At 45.9% G+C, this 13,386-nt stretch overlaps 1 protein-coding gene across 2 annotated transcripts in view; it reads right to left on the minus strand.

The window, feature by feature from the left end:
- LOC147106616 (potassium voltage-gated channel subfamily KQT member 1) overlaps positions 1-13,386 on the minus strand; it is a 932,501-nt gene that overhangs the window by 712,652 nt on the left and 206,463 nt on the right. For both annotated transcript variants that reach the window (XM_086007627.1, XM_086007626.1), the window contains exon 3: positions 8,114-8,204. In XM_086007627.1, coding sequence (XP_085863753.1) covers positions 8,114-8,204 — 91 coding nt within the window. The remainder of the gene's footprint in view (positions 1-8,113; positions 8,205-13,386) is intronic.

Below are 13,386 nucleotides of genomic sequence, written 5' to 3' on the forward strand. Positions count from 1 at the left end.
TAATTAAAGAAGAATGCGGTGTGGAAAAGCTGAATCACAGAGATAGCCAGGAGGGAGAGGTGTCGGTTTAAATCAGGCTGGGAAATTTCCCCCCCCGAGCAATGCAGTATTGCTCACCTTTCAGCATGCAGCGAGGCCAAGGAGCAGCTGCCCACACTTCCTCTGAGGTCAGGGACCGCGTGCAGCTTTAACCCCAGGCTCCCCCCATCCCCCCGAACCGCAATAGCGCCTACGCTTAATGCCGCCAACCCCACTCCAGCACCACTGCAGCCAAAGTCGTTTTGAAACAAATACCCGAAACCTCTGCTGTAGTCAACTGTGACCGAGGAGAGGCCTTAGGCTCCGGCAGCACTTGCCGCATAATTTCTTTCCGCATTTTGGAATCCTCCCAGCAAAAAGGATTAACACGGACAGTTTTGACATTGAAGGATGAGATTAGCACAGCGCTGTAAGTGGGAGTGATTGATAAAGGCTTTCTGGTTTGTCTACCTAACCGCTTTCATAGTCCAAGTTACATTGTCCAGAGCATGACAACTCAACTAGAACTGCTGGTGTCCAGGGGTGGAGGAGGATGAGAAAAAGAGTGGCACGTCATCAGTGATAGCAAATATTTCTATAATGCATGGACTGAAAGATTCCCTTAATCATTCCCAACCCCTCTTTTGTCATCCCCTGAAGGATTCCACATAATCCAGTTCAGTGAGTTATCTGGGAATTTTTAAAATGTAAACTTGGCACCAAAGGGTTAAGTTTGGCTGCTGAAATGGAACCCTGCAAACCAGGGATCTGTATCGGAAATCTGGGCGAACGATTTTCCAGCCTTCAATTTTAACTTTGTCCAAATTTCCGATATCTGCTCCAGGCGGACAAGGCGGGAGTCAGGAAATCGGTTTCTTTCTTTTAAATAATAGTCCATTTTTGCCTTCTCCAATTGCCTCTGTGCGCAGTGTCGTTGGGGGCATCGGATAAATGCGCTAAGGTCCAAATGGCCTCAGTTTGTGCTGGAACTTCGATGGTTTCGTGATTCAGATTTTCCTTGAATTTTCACCACCAGCAAAGCTAGCCTCGGAACCTAAACTTAATGCCACGATTCCAACCCTGTACCTTTAGGTCCTTGCCAGGTTTCAGATTTGATAAAGAGTGATAACACACACACACATACTTAAATTAGGATAGTTGTTAGCATATAAAGGTCATTAAGTGGTCCCGAGCCCCCAGCATTCAGCTGCACTCGAAGCAGTGGTGGAGCAGTGGTGGGGGGTCATTGTTCCTCCCCATTCATTTGGAGGTCGGCCAATGTGACTTTGGAGGATTCGCTGCCATTTCTCTCCCAGGAAACTCTGTCCTCCGCCCTCAGCCTTCACGTTCGATTGAACTAATCTCCCTGGTTGCCGTCTTGGCCTTCAGACTAGATACATTGGCATTCGCCCAGTTCCTAGCCCGGTCCCCTTCCTCCCAATTGGCCAAATCTCGAGTTCGACCTCTCCCAACAACCCCCCCCCTCCGCCCTCACCCAAATCGGTCAAACCAAGCTCCGCCGCTGATTGAAAAGGGAGCACTGGGGTGGCAAGTTAGGGTTACGCGGTCATAGTCCAAATCTGATCCTCACTCCCTTGGAGGGCGGCCAGCACTGAGTTTACTTGATAATCCTCAAGATCTCGCCAGTAGTGGCACAGCCTTGCCGTTCAGAGTTTCATCCAGTTACGGTAGAATCTGCTTGCAGTGATCGATTGTAAATGGCAAAAAACGCACTGCATTGAAATCTGTGCTTTCCCACCTGCTTGTGGTGACCAGTACACGTTGGCTGTACTGATCTTTTTCAAAGCAACATGCTAAAACATTCATTTCTAAAGATGCTCAAGGATACCAAGTTCAATTTCCTTGTGTGCCCATCGCGGTTCGGCACTTCAAACAGCTACTTGTAATGTATGTACCTTTAAGAGAGGAACTATCTTTTACAGCCCCTGTATACTGCAGTACCAGTAGTGACCACACCTGTATATAACACCGTGTAGTAATTTGTACAGTTAGTGCCAGCATACCCTCTGTTCAGTAAACACCTGTTATTACCGTTCTCCTGCAGTCCGTGTGTTACTTATACGCGGACACTACAGTGGCGACGAGCAGGTTCGAACTCACCTGCAGTACTGCATCACCTCACAGGGATCCATCCCTGAAAAGAAGCTTCTTGGAGGTCGAAGCCAGGGCAACGGGCGTCGACCGCGGGCAAACGCCCAGTGATCCATCGGAGTTCAGAGAATCGCAGGGGAGGCTGTGGAGAGCTGGGCTTGGTTCTCCAGTCAAGGTGTTCCAGCAAATCGGGCTGGTAGCACGTAGTGCGCTGACCCTTCCCGGACTGCGGCGGGCTAGAGCTCGATCGAGCGGCTCTGCAAGGGGGCCGAGCAGCGTCGTCGGGAAGAAAAAGAGAGAGAGAGGGTGGAGCGCACAGGGTGCGGCCGGTGCTCAAGAGCCGGGCAGCGTTAAAGAAAATAAAAAAGGGGGAAGGAAAAGAGACGCGCAGTGGACAGCGTCGAAGAAGAATAAAACTAAGAAAATTAATTAATAAAAGAGAGACGCGCAGAAAGCCGCGAGGCGCCGCCATTACTATTTAGAACGCTAGGAGCAGCGTTGGCAGCAGCAGGGGAAGAAGGAAAAGCGCGGGAGGCGCCATTTTAATCCATTGGGGAAGAAGGAGAAGCGCGGGAGGCGCCATTTTAAACCACCCAAGATGCCGAAGAGTGACAGCATCACTGCTTTCGACAACGAAATAGAAGACTGGACCACGTATGTGGAAAGAATTGAACTGTACTGCAAGGCAAATGAGGTGGCTGATGAAAAGAAGGCGTCGGTATTATTGAATTTGATGGGCGCGAGAACATACGGCCTATTGCGGAATTTAATTACCCCAGCTAAACCAATGGAGAAAAGCTTTGAAGAGATTGTCAATATCTTACAGGAACATCTAAACCCTACACCGCTGCTGATAGCAGAAAGATTCAAGTTCCATAAAAGAAACCAGCACAAAGACAAAAGTAATGCTGACTATCTTACGGAACTACGCAAGTTATCGAAACACTGCCAGTTCGGAGCAGGACTGGCAGATACCTTAAGGGATAAGTTTGTCTGCGGGCTCCAGAGTGAAGGAACCCAGAAACGACTACTTTCGGAAAAGGACCTTACGCTAGAAAAGGCTTTCAGCGTTGCAGTATCTTACGAAGCAGCAGCATGGGGAGCTGCGGAAATACAACAGAAACCGCAAGAATATAGCACCAATGAAATGGCATATGGAGCAGAAAGTGCTATCGCTGCGGCAGAACAACCCATGACCAGAAGGATGCTGGTTTAAGGACAAAGTATGCAGGCAATGTGGAAAAGTGGGACACATAGCACGAGTCTGCAAGTCGGGAAAGAAAACCAACACTAAAAGAACTACTAAGGAAAAGTACAAGAAAGTACAAAAGATGACGGACAGTAGTTCAGAAGATCAGAAGAGTGATAATGACTTCGGGAGCAGGAGACTAAGTTGTCTAAAGTTACACAACATGATCGCAAAGGAGGATCACCGAACCATTTGGGTCACCCTCATGATAGCAGGGTCCCAAGTAAAGATGGAATCGGACACAGGATCAGCCCTAACAGTCATGAATCGACGAGACTACGAGCGGCTATTCTCACACATACCCTTGAAGGACACGTCCATTGTCTTGAAGACATATACGGGGCAAAAAGTCTACCCCAGAGGAAAAATAAGGGTGCCCGTTAAATACAACGGCAAGGAAACACAGAAACTGTATCTATATATACTACAAGATGGAGGACCACCATTATTGGGACGTGAATGGATCCGAAAAATACAATTGGATTGGCATTCCATTCAGGCGCTAACTGTGGCTGACAAAAAGGATGACGACGTCACACCTGGACGACTGTCAAAAATTCTAACTGACGCGAAAGCGGAGTTCCAGCAAGGACTTCGGACTCTAAAAGGCGTAACGGCAATGATAAAAATTGAAGATAACGCAAACCCAAAATTTTTTAAGGCCAGACCGGTACCGTATGCGATCCGCTCAGCCGTCGAAGCAGAGCTGGAGAGTCTGGAGCGTTCGGGTGTGCTGTCCAAGGTGGACTGGAGCGAGTGGGCCACACCCATCGTTCCTGTAATGAAGAAATCATTGAGCAGCACGCCTGGGGAGCCGAAGAAGGTTCGCATCTGTGGGGACTTCAAGGTAACTGTGAACCCAGTCCTGCACACAGTATCTGCAATCCACTTCCGCGGATAGAAGATATTTTTGCCTCACTATCTAGAGGGAAACGCTTCATGAAGATTGATCTGGCCCAAGCGTATCTACAAATGGAGGTAGAAGAAGCATCTAGGATATGCTTCACGATAAACACTCACAAAGGTCTTTACCAGTACAACCGACTGGTATTCGGGGTAGCATCAGCTCCGGCTATTTGGCAGAGGGTGATGGAACAAGTCCTGCAAGGGATCCCGGGGACCTAGTGTTATTTGGACGACATCCTGGTTACGGGCGAAAATGACAGTGAACACCTTGCCAACCTGGAGCATGTGCTCACTAGATTACAAGAATATGGGCTACGAGCCAACCGCCCCAAATGCGAGTTTTTCAGGAAACAAATCTCGTATTGTGGCCACGTGATTGATGAAGAGGGGTTACATAAGTCCCCAGACAAGATTGAGGCAGTAGTCAAGGCTCCAGCACCGGAAAATGTGTCGCAACTGAGGTCGTTCCTCAGGTTGGTGAACTACTACCATAAGTTCTTGCCAAATTTTCTACAATTCTGCACCCACTGAACGCCCTGCTGCAAACTGGAGTAGCATGGAAATGGAGTGATGAGTGTAAGCGTGCCTTTCAGAAATGTAAATGCCTAATCACTTCAAAAGAAGTATTGGCCCACTACAATCCAACACTACCGATTCGGTTGGCATGTGATGCGTCTCCCTACGGCATTGGAGCGGTGCTGTCGCACAAATTCCTTGACGGTTCAGAGAGGCCAATAGCCTTTGCGTCACGCTCGTTAACCTCAGCCGAGCGTAACTACACCCAGATTGACAGGGAGGCCCTCAGCCTGGTGTGGGGGGTGAAGAAGTTCAATCACTATCTGCCCGGGCAGAAATTCACCTTACTGACTGATCACCAGCCTCTTGTCTCCATTTTTAACCCAAAGAAGGGCGTTCCGGTGATGACGGCGCAACGGCTGCAAAGATGGTCCCTTTTTCTAGGGGCACATCAATACAAAATAGAGTATAAGGTCACGAAACAGCATGGAAACGCTGATGGGCTGTCGCGCCTGCCGCTGCCTACGGTGGAGGAAGCACCTGCAGTGGACCCTGTTGAGATATTCCATTTGACCAAAGTCGAATGTCTACCTGTTACAAACTCAAGTATAGAGAAGGAAACCCGAAATGACCCGACACTCTCTCTGGTCTAGGATTTGACGGTGAAGGGATGGCCAGCACATGGCGACTCACTGTTGCCAGCATTCTCGCCAAGGAGAGAACAGCTGTCAGTGTGCCGGGGGACCTTGATGTGTGGATCCCGAGTGGTAATTCCACCCAAGTTGAGAGATAGAGCGCTCAATGAGCTTCATGAGGGTCATCTGGGAGGGGTAAAAATGAAGAGCCTAGCCAGGGCGTTTGTGTGGTGGCCGGGAATCGATAAAGAAATCGAGGAAATGACCAAGAGCTGCACAGGATGCCAGAAAGTCCAAAACGCTCCACCACAGGCCCCATGGGAGTGGCCCTCATCTCCATGGCAACGGGTACACATTGATTTTGCTGGTCCATTTATGGACTCAATGTTTTTAATCGCCGTGGATGCACATTCGAAATGGCCAGAGGTCATCAAAATGTCCTCCACCACCACGGAGGAAACCATTGCAGTCCTACGGACCATCTTCGCCAGGAATGGCTTGCCAGAACAGATTTGTTCCGACAATGGACCACAGTTTGTGTCCGAGGATTTCCGGAGGTTTTTGAGGAATAATGGGGTAAAGCATTACACATCCGCCCCATATCATCCAGCCACAAATGGATTGGCTGAGAGGTTTGTTCAAACCTTTAAAAAAGCAATAAAGGCGATGTATAACGACAACATACCACTGCAACACAAGGTGGATAATTTCTTGTTTGCTTACCGGAATGCGACACATGCAGTCACCAACCAAGCTCCAGCCATGATGTTCTTTAACCGAAGGTTAAGATGTCGCCTGGATTTGCCCAAACCAAACATAAGACGAGGTGTTGAGAATAAGCAATTCCAGCACATCAATGAGAAGCCAACCAGGAGCTTCAAGATAGGGCAACCAGTCTTGGCCCGCGACTACCGAACAGAAAAATGGCAGCCAGGAACGATATGCACACGGCAGGGACCACTAATGTACACAGTGGATGTTGGAGAGAGCATCGTGAGACGCCATGCTGACCAGATTCTAGAGTCCCAGGAACAAGTCAAACCCATGCCACGATCATATGCACCTGGTGATGAACCCGATGTACAGATTGCGTCTACCTCAGAATCAGTGGTATTGGAAGCTGACAAACCAACCAATGACAATGAGCCAGAATCGGCTCCGCCGCAAGAACAGGATACTCGAGAAAGGCGCTATCCAGACAGGATCAGGAAGCCTCCTCAAAGACTGAATTTATAAATGATTACTTTCAGCTGATGTATATAGTACAAGGAAAATTGTAATTGTAATTAGTTATTATTTAATTGTTAAATGAATGTTATGTACTGTTTATCTAAAAGGGGAGGAATTGTAATGTATGTACCTTTAAGAGAGGAACTATCTTTTACAGCCCCTGTATACTGCAGTACCAGTAGTGACCACACCTGTATATAACACCGTGTAGTAATTTGTACAGTTAGTGCCAGCCTACCCTCTGTTCAGTAAACACCTGTTATTACCGTTCTCCTGCAGTCCGTGTGTTATTGATACGCGGACACTACACTACTCACCCTTTGCTCGAAGCCTCTCTACTGGACAGTGTTCAATTATTTTTAATATATTGTAATTAATTCTCAGGATGTGGGCATTGCTGGCAAGGCCAGCATTTATTGCCCAACCCTAATTGCCCTTGCTCAGCTTCCTAGACCACTTCAGAGGGCAGTCAAGTGTCAACCAAGTTGGTGTCAGGCTAGTCACAGTTTAGACTGGGTAAGGACGGCAGTTTTCCTTTCTTAAAGGACATAATTCCCCCCCCTCCCCCACTGAGCAAAACACTCCAGGGAGAGTGAACAGTTATGATGGAAAAAGCTGACAGTTTTGTACTTTACCAATCAGCTGCTCACCGGCACTTTAAACAGCAAAGCAGCACTTTGGCGATAAAATTGAGGAAAATGAGGACAGGTCAGAAAAACATTGCTTTAAGGGTAATGGTTGTGAGGAAAGCTCAGAATCCTTGCATTTATATAGCACTACTAGCGTTGAAAAACATCTCAAGGCGCTTCAGAATCCAAACTTAAAGCCACAATTCCAACCCTCTCTCCTGCCCCTTATTTAACCCCTTGCCAGGTCTCAGATTTGATAAAGAGTGATAATATACACACACACACTTAAAATAGAATACAGTTGTCAGCACATAAAAGTAAATTGAGTGATCCCAAGCGCCCAGCTGCACTCGGAGCAATGAGTCGAGCATCTGATTAAGCAGCAGGTCAAATGGGAGAACGATCAGCCAGCCATAGTGATCAATTGGACGACTGGCCAAAGCAATCGATCGCTCTACCTGGATTATACTTTACAAGGTAATCTGTGCTGTGCTGCGCTAGAAAAGTGTGCATAGCAGATCCAACTGTCAACCGGAGAAACAGCAAGAAGCTTGGTAGTTCAATCCCAACACTGGCGGGTCAAGCTCGTGGTCACCATCCAAACATTTTCACACACCTCTTCAGCTTTCACTCGGTCATTATGGCAACAGACCCTAAGATGCAGCGGTTGCCGTGTGCGCCTCGGAAGCCCACGAAGAACAGTAAATGGGCAGTGCCCACAGACAGTGGTGATATTTATTTATTCTTCGTAACCCGGCTCCAGAGCATGTGCATGGACGCAACTGTGTTATCAAAGTTAAGAACAGGTGTTTACATACCATCCAAACGAGAGCTCTATTGGCAAAGTAATGGTACTGCTCAATTGTCGACATGACACTGAAGATGAGGCAAACCAAAACGATAAGAAATCTGGAAGGCAAAAGAAAGCAGAAGAAAAGAATTAGGTACTGTACATAGAAAAAGAAAAACACACTGCTATTGATAAGGCTATATCATCCCCCCGAGCCTTCAAAAACGGGAATAAAATACAGCTACACCACATTTATCAACCTACTAATAGGGGAATAAAATACAGCTGCACCACAACCCTCCACCTACTAATGGGGGAAATAATATACAGCTGCACCTACCTCCCAACCTGCTAATGGGGAAGTAAAATAAAGCTACTTCATATCCACAACATTCTAGTGCAGAGATACCAACATTGAGAAAGTCAATTACTCAGAGCTCATCCTTTTCTCAAAATCTTTCATACTTTCATGTCGTCTTTACACAATGTCTAAAAAATGTTAAGTTGCATTAAAAAAAAGTCGCCCCATTGCTTCTCCTCCTCTTCCCAGCACAAAGCTTGTCCTTGTATCCCCTCCTTCCTAGTTTACAGCAGGAGTTAAACTCCCCATTGCAGAAAGATTTATATGTATAAAACCAAGCTACATTTTTACAAAAATCTAATTTAAAAAGATCACTCTTCCTGCCAAAACATAATATCTTCTCATAAATTACACATAACTAAGGAGGTTGAAGATTTAAAAAATATATATTTCTGCCTGTCTGGATTTAGTATCTGGTGATTTCCCCCAAGCTCTTGCTATTCATCTGGCTGTGTTATACGGCTGAGTTCACGGGCGACCCCCTGGATAGAATGGAACATAGAAAGGTTTGCCAACCCTCCCGGACTGTCCTGGAGTCTCCTGGAATTAAAGACTAATCTCCTGGACACAGCTGCAAACAACCAAGGTGAAAAATCATAGGGGTGTTAAAAAAAGGTGTTTTTTACCCATTTTATTCGAACACTTTTGTTTTATTAGTTATAAAAATATTGCAGGTGGTAAACAAGGCTGTTTGACTGGGCGAGGCAGTTGATGGCGGGAGACTGGGTGATGAAAGCCTCCGGGAATATGTCCGACCAAAGTTGGCTATAATATAATGCCACTTGCCACTGGCCTGGGCTTCGTTAATTTACACCCAATGCCAGTGACTTAGGTATCAGCCACGGTTCAGTGGGGAGCACTCTCACCTCCAAGTCACAAGGTTGTGGGTTCAAGCCCCACTTCAGAGACTTGAGCACATAATCTTGGCTGACACTCCAGTGCAGTACTGCCAATTGGCTTTACAGTCAATGAAGTACTTTTGAAGTGTAGTCACTGTTGTAATGTGGGAAACGCAGTAGCCAATTTGTGCACAGCAAAGTCCCACAAACAGCAATAAAACAAGTGACCAGATCATGTATTTTAGTTGTTGGTTGAGGGATAAATATTGGCCGGGACACCGGGCAAACTCCCCAGCTCTTCTTCAAATAGTGCAATGGGATATTTTACATCCACCTGAGAGAGCAGATGGGACCTCGGTTTAACGTCTTATGTGAAAGAAGGCACCTCCAATGGTGCAGCACTCCATCAGTACTGCACTTTCTTTTATATTAACAAAAATGCACCACTTCTCTCGATCACGTAATACTGTACAAACCAAAAAGACTATAATCACGCTCTAAAGGCAGCTATTTCTTGCTTGCAAAAAATACAGCAGTGCAGCTTTAATAATCTGTCAGAGGGTTTCCTCTTGCTCCAGTCCAGTCTGCATTGTGTGCATCCTAACTTCTCTCCGTCTGTCCAGCAGACCATAATGATGTTTTTTGGTGGAAGACTTATTCAAGGTCAGGAAAAAATTTGTCCCCCTTATCCATCAACAACAACTTGTATTTATATAGCATCTTTAACATCCCAAGGTGCTGAACAGGAGAGTAACCAGACAAAAATTAACATGAGCCAAAGAAGGAAATATTAGGACAGGTGAGTAAAAGCTTTGTCAAAGGGATAGGTTTTAAGGAGGGATTTAAAAAGAGCGGTGGAGAGGTTTCGGGAGGGAATTCCAGAGCTTAGGACCTAGACAGCTGAAGGCACGACTGCCAATGGTGGGGACAAAGGGAGTGGGAGATTCTCAAGAACCAGAATTGGAGGAAAGCTGAATTCTTGGAGTGTTGAAGGGCTGGAGGTGGTTACTGAGATATGGAGGTCTGAGGCCATGGAGGGATTTGAACACAAGGATAAGAATTTTAAAATTGAGGCATTGGTGGACAGGGATGTAGGCCAGCGAGCGCAGGCGTGATGTGTGAGTGAGATTTAGTGCAGGTTAGGATAACGGGATCAGAATTTGGGATGAGTTCAAGTTTATGGAGGGTGAAAGATTGGAGGCCGGCCAGAAGATTATTCGAATAGTCGAATCTGGAGGTAAGAAAAGCGTTGATAACGGTTTCAACAGTAGATGGGCTGAGGCAGAGACTAGAAAAAAGAAGTGAAACAAAGTATATTCTAAACAGTAAGATTCTTAAGAGAGTGGAGTAAAGGAGAAATCTAGATATGCACATTCTTTAGAGAGGGAAATAGAGGTAGAAAGGTCACAAAAAGGCAAATGGGATTCTGGGTTTTCTATGTTGAAACATTGATTATAAAAGCAAGGAAGTGATGCTATATTTGTACAAGACATTGATTAGGCCACAGTTGCTGTATTGTTTTTTTTAATTCATTGATGGGATGTGGGCGTCGCTGGCTAGGCCTGCATTCAGTGCCCATCCCTAATTGCCCTTGAGAAGATGGTGGTGAGCCGCCTTCTTGAACCGCTGCAGTCCATATGGTGTAGGTACACCCACAATGCTGTTAGGAAGGGAGTTCCAGGATTTTGGCCCAGCGACAGTGAAGGAACGGCGATACAGGTCCAAGTCAGGATGGTGTGTGGCTTGGAGGGGAACTTGTAGGTGGTGGTGTTCCCATGCGTCTGCTGCCCTTGTCCTTCTAAGTGGTAGAGGTTGCGGGTTTGGAAGGTGCTGTTGAAGGAGCCTTGGCGGGTTGCTGCAGTGCATCTTGTAGATGGTACACACTGCAGCCAGAGTGCGCCGGTGGTAGAGGGAGTGAATGTTGAAGGTGGTGGATGGAGTGCCAATCAAGCGGGCTGCTTTATTCTGAATGGTGTCGAGCACCTAACTGTAGGAAAGATATTGGAGCCACGGAAAGGGTACAGGGAAGATTCCCTAGAATGATACCAGAAATAAGAAGTTACAAGTATGAGAAAAGGCTAAAAAAAGACTGGAGCTTTTTTACTGAAACATCGAAGATTAAGTAATGAGTGATCTAATAGAGATGTTTAAAATTATGAAAGAAGTTGAGAGAAAAAAAGACATGCAGAAGTATTTATATAACGCCTTTCATAACCTCAGGACGTCGCAAAGCACTTTACAGCCAATGAAGTACTTTTTGCAGTGTAGTGTCACTGTTGTAATGTAGAGACATGTGGCAGCCAATTTTTCCACAAACAGCAGTGTGATAATGACCAGATAATCTGTTTTTTAGTGATGTTGGTTGAGGGATAAATGTTGGCCAGGACACTGGGGAGAACTCCCCTGCTCTTCTTCGAAATAGTGCCATGGGATCTTTTACATCCACCTGGGAGGAGAGACCGGGTTTAACATCTCATCTGAAACACAGCACCTCCGACAAGTGCAATGCTCCCTCAGCACTGAACAGGCGTCCCAGCCTGGATTTTGTGCTCGAGCCTCTGGAGTGGGACTTGAACCCACAACCTTCTGACTCAGAGGCAAGGGTGTTACCACTTTTTTTTTTAACTAACAATTGTTTATTAACTGTAGAATCATAATTAGCAGCACTTAAACATTGAGTAGCCAAATAATTAGTGGATAGTGCTAACTGACAAAATAAGTAACAGTGGTTACAAAGGCAGTCATTTATGTCACAGTAATTCAGACTTAACTGCTTGCTGATTATAAATTTACAGCCGAGATCAATGTCTGAGATTGACATAAATTGGTGAGATTCATTTAGAATTAAAGAAAGAAAGACTTGCATTTATATAGCGCCTTTCACAACCACCAGACGTCTCAAAACGCTTTATAGCCAATGACGTATTTTGGAAGTGTAGTTACTGTTGTAATGTAGGAATCGTGGCAGCCAATTTGCGCACAGCAATGCCCCACAAACAGTAATGTGATAATGACCAGATCATCTGTTTTTGTTATGTTGATTGAGGGATAAATATTGGCCAGGACACCAGGGATAACTCCACTGCTCTTCTTTGAAATAGTGCCATGGGATCCATTTACATCCACCTGAGAGAGCAGACGGGGCCTCAGTTTAATATCTCATCTGAAACACAGCACCTCCGACAGTGCAGCACTCTCTCAGCACTGCACAGGCGTGCCAGCCTGGATTTTGTGCTCAAGCCTCTGGGGTGGGACTTGAACCCACAACCTTCTGACTCAGAGGCAAGGGTGTTACCACTAAACCACAGCTGACACCTAAATATTGAAAGATTGTTTCCACTGAATTGCTGACAAAGGGGCATAAACTCAGGATCATCACTGGAAGACCGAAGGTGGAAGTTGGAACAAGTTTTTTTTTCTACACAGAGTTATTAGAACATGGAATGCTTTCCCACAAGTGACCATTGAGGCGGAGACTATAACATCATTTAAAAGAGAACAAGTATTTGAAAAAGAAGAATATAAAAGGGTTTGGGGAAAAGGCAGGGAAATGAGATTAAAGTAGATCACATCAGTGGAGGAGTTAGGACCAGCACAGCCACAATAGACTGAATGGCCTCCCTCTGTGCTCTATGTCTATGATCCTAAGAACTGAGCCAACCAACCTGCTCTAATTCTCCAAATCTTAATGAAGGAATGAACCATCCCTTGTACAAACAGTCATGGCGTCAGCACTCTCTCCTTGTACAACTAGACAGTCATACAATCAGAACTCTCCCTCTCACCCACCAAAATCAGGACAGAAAGACAAACCCTTAAAAAAAAAGACCAATCCTTTTTTAACATTTTTAATACTTGCTTTAACTAATGAGTGCTGGTGTCAAAGGAAAGAAACTGGCAGTGACAGTGTGAGAAGTGACCTAATATGCAGTTAGTAAAGAAAAGGTCCCCGAAGCCTCCTAGGTCAGTGTGCAGGTATGTACTCCTGGTGATCTATTGTCAGCCATGGCTCAGTTGGTCACACTCTTTGAGTCAGAAGGTTGTGGGTTCTAAGTCCCACTCCAGCAACTTGAACTCCAGCAAGATGTAACACCTGCCCCT

This window comes from Somniosus microcephalus, chromosome 15 (assembly GCF_052327205.1).
Source record: "Somniosus microcephalus isolate GS21.2 chromosome 15, FLI_Smic_1.0, whole genome shotgun sequence".
Classification (NCBI taxonomy): Eukaryota; Metazoa; Chordata; class Chondrichthyes; order Squaliformes; family Somniosidae; genus Somniosus; species Somniosus microcephalus.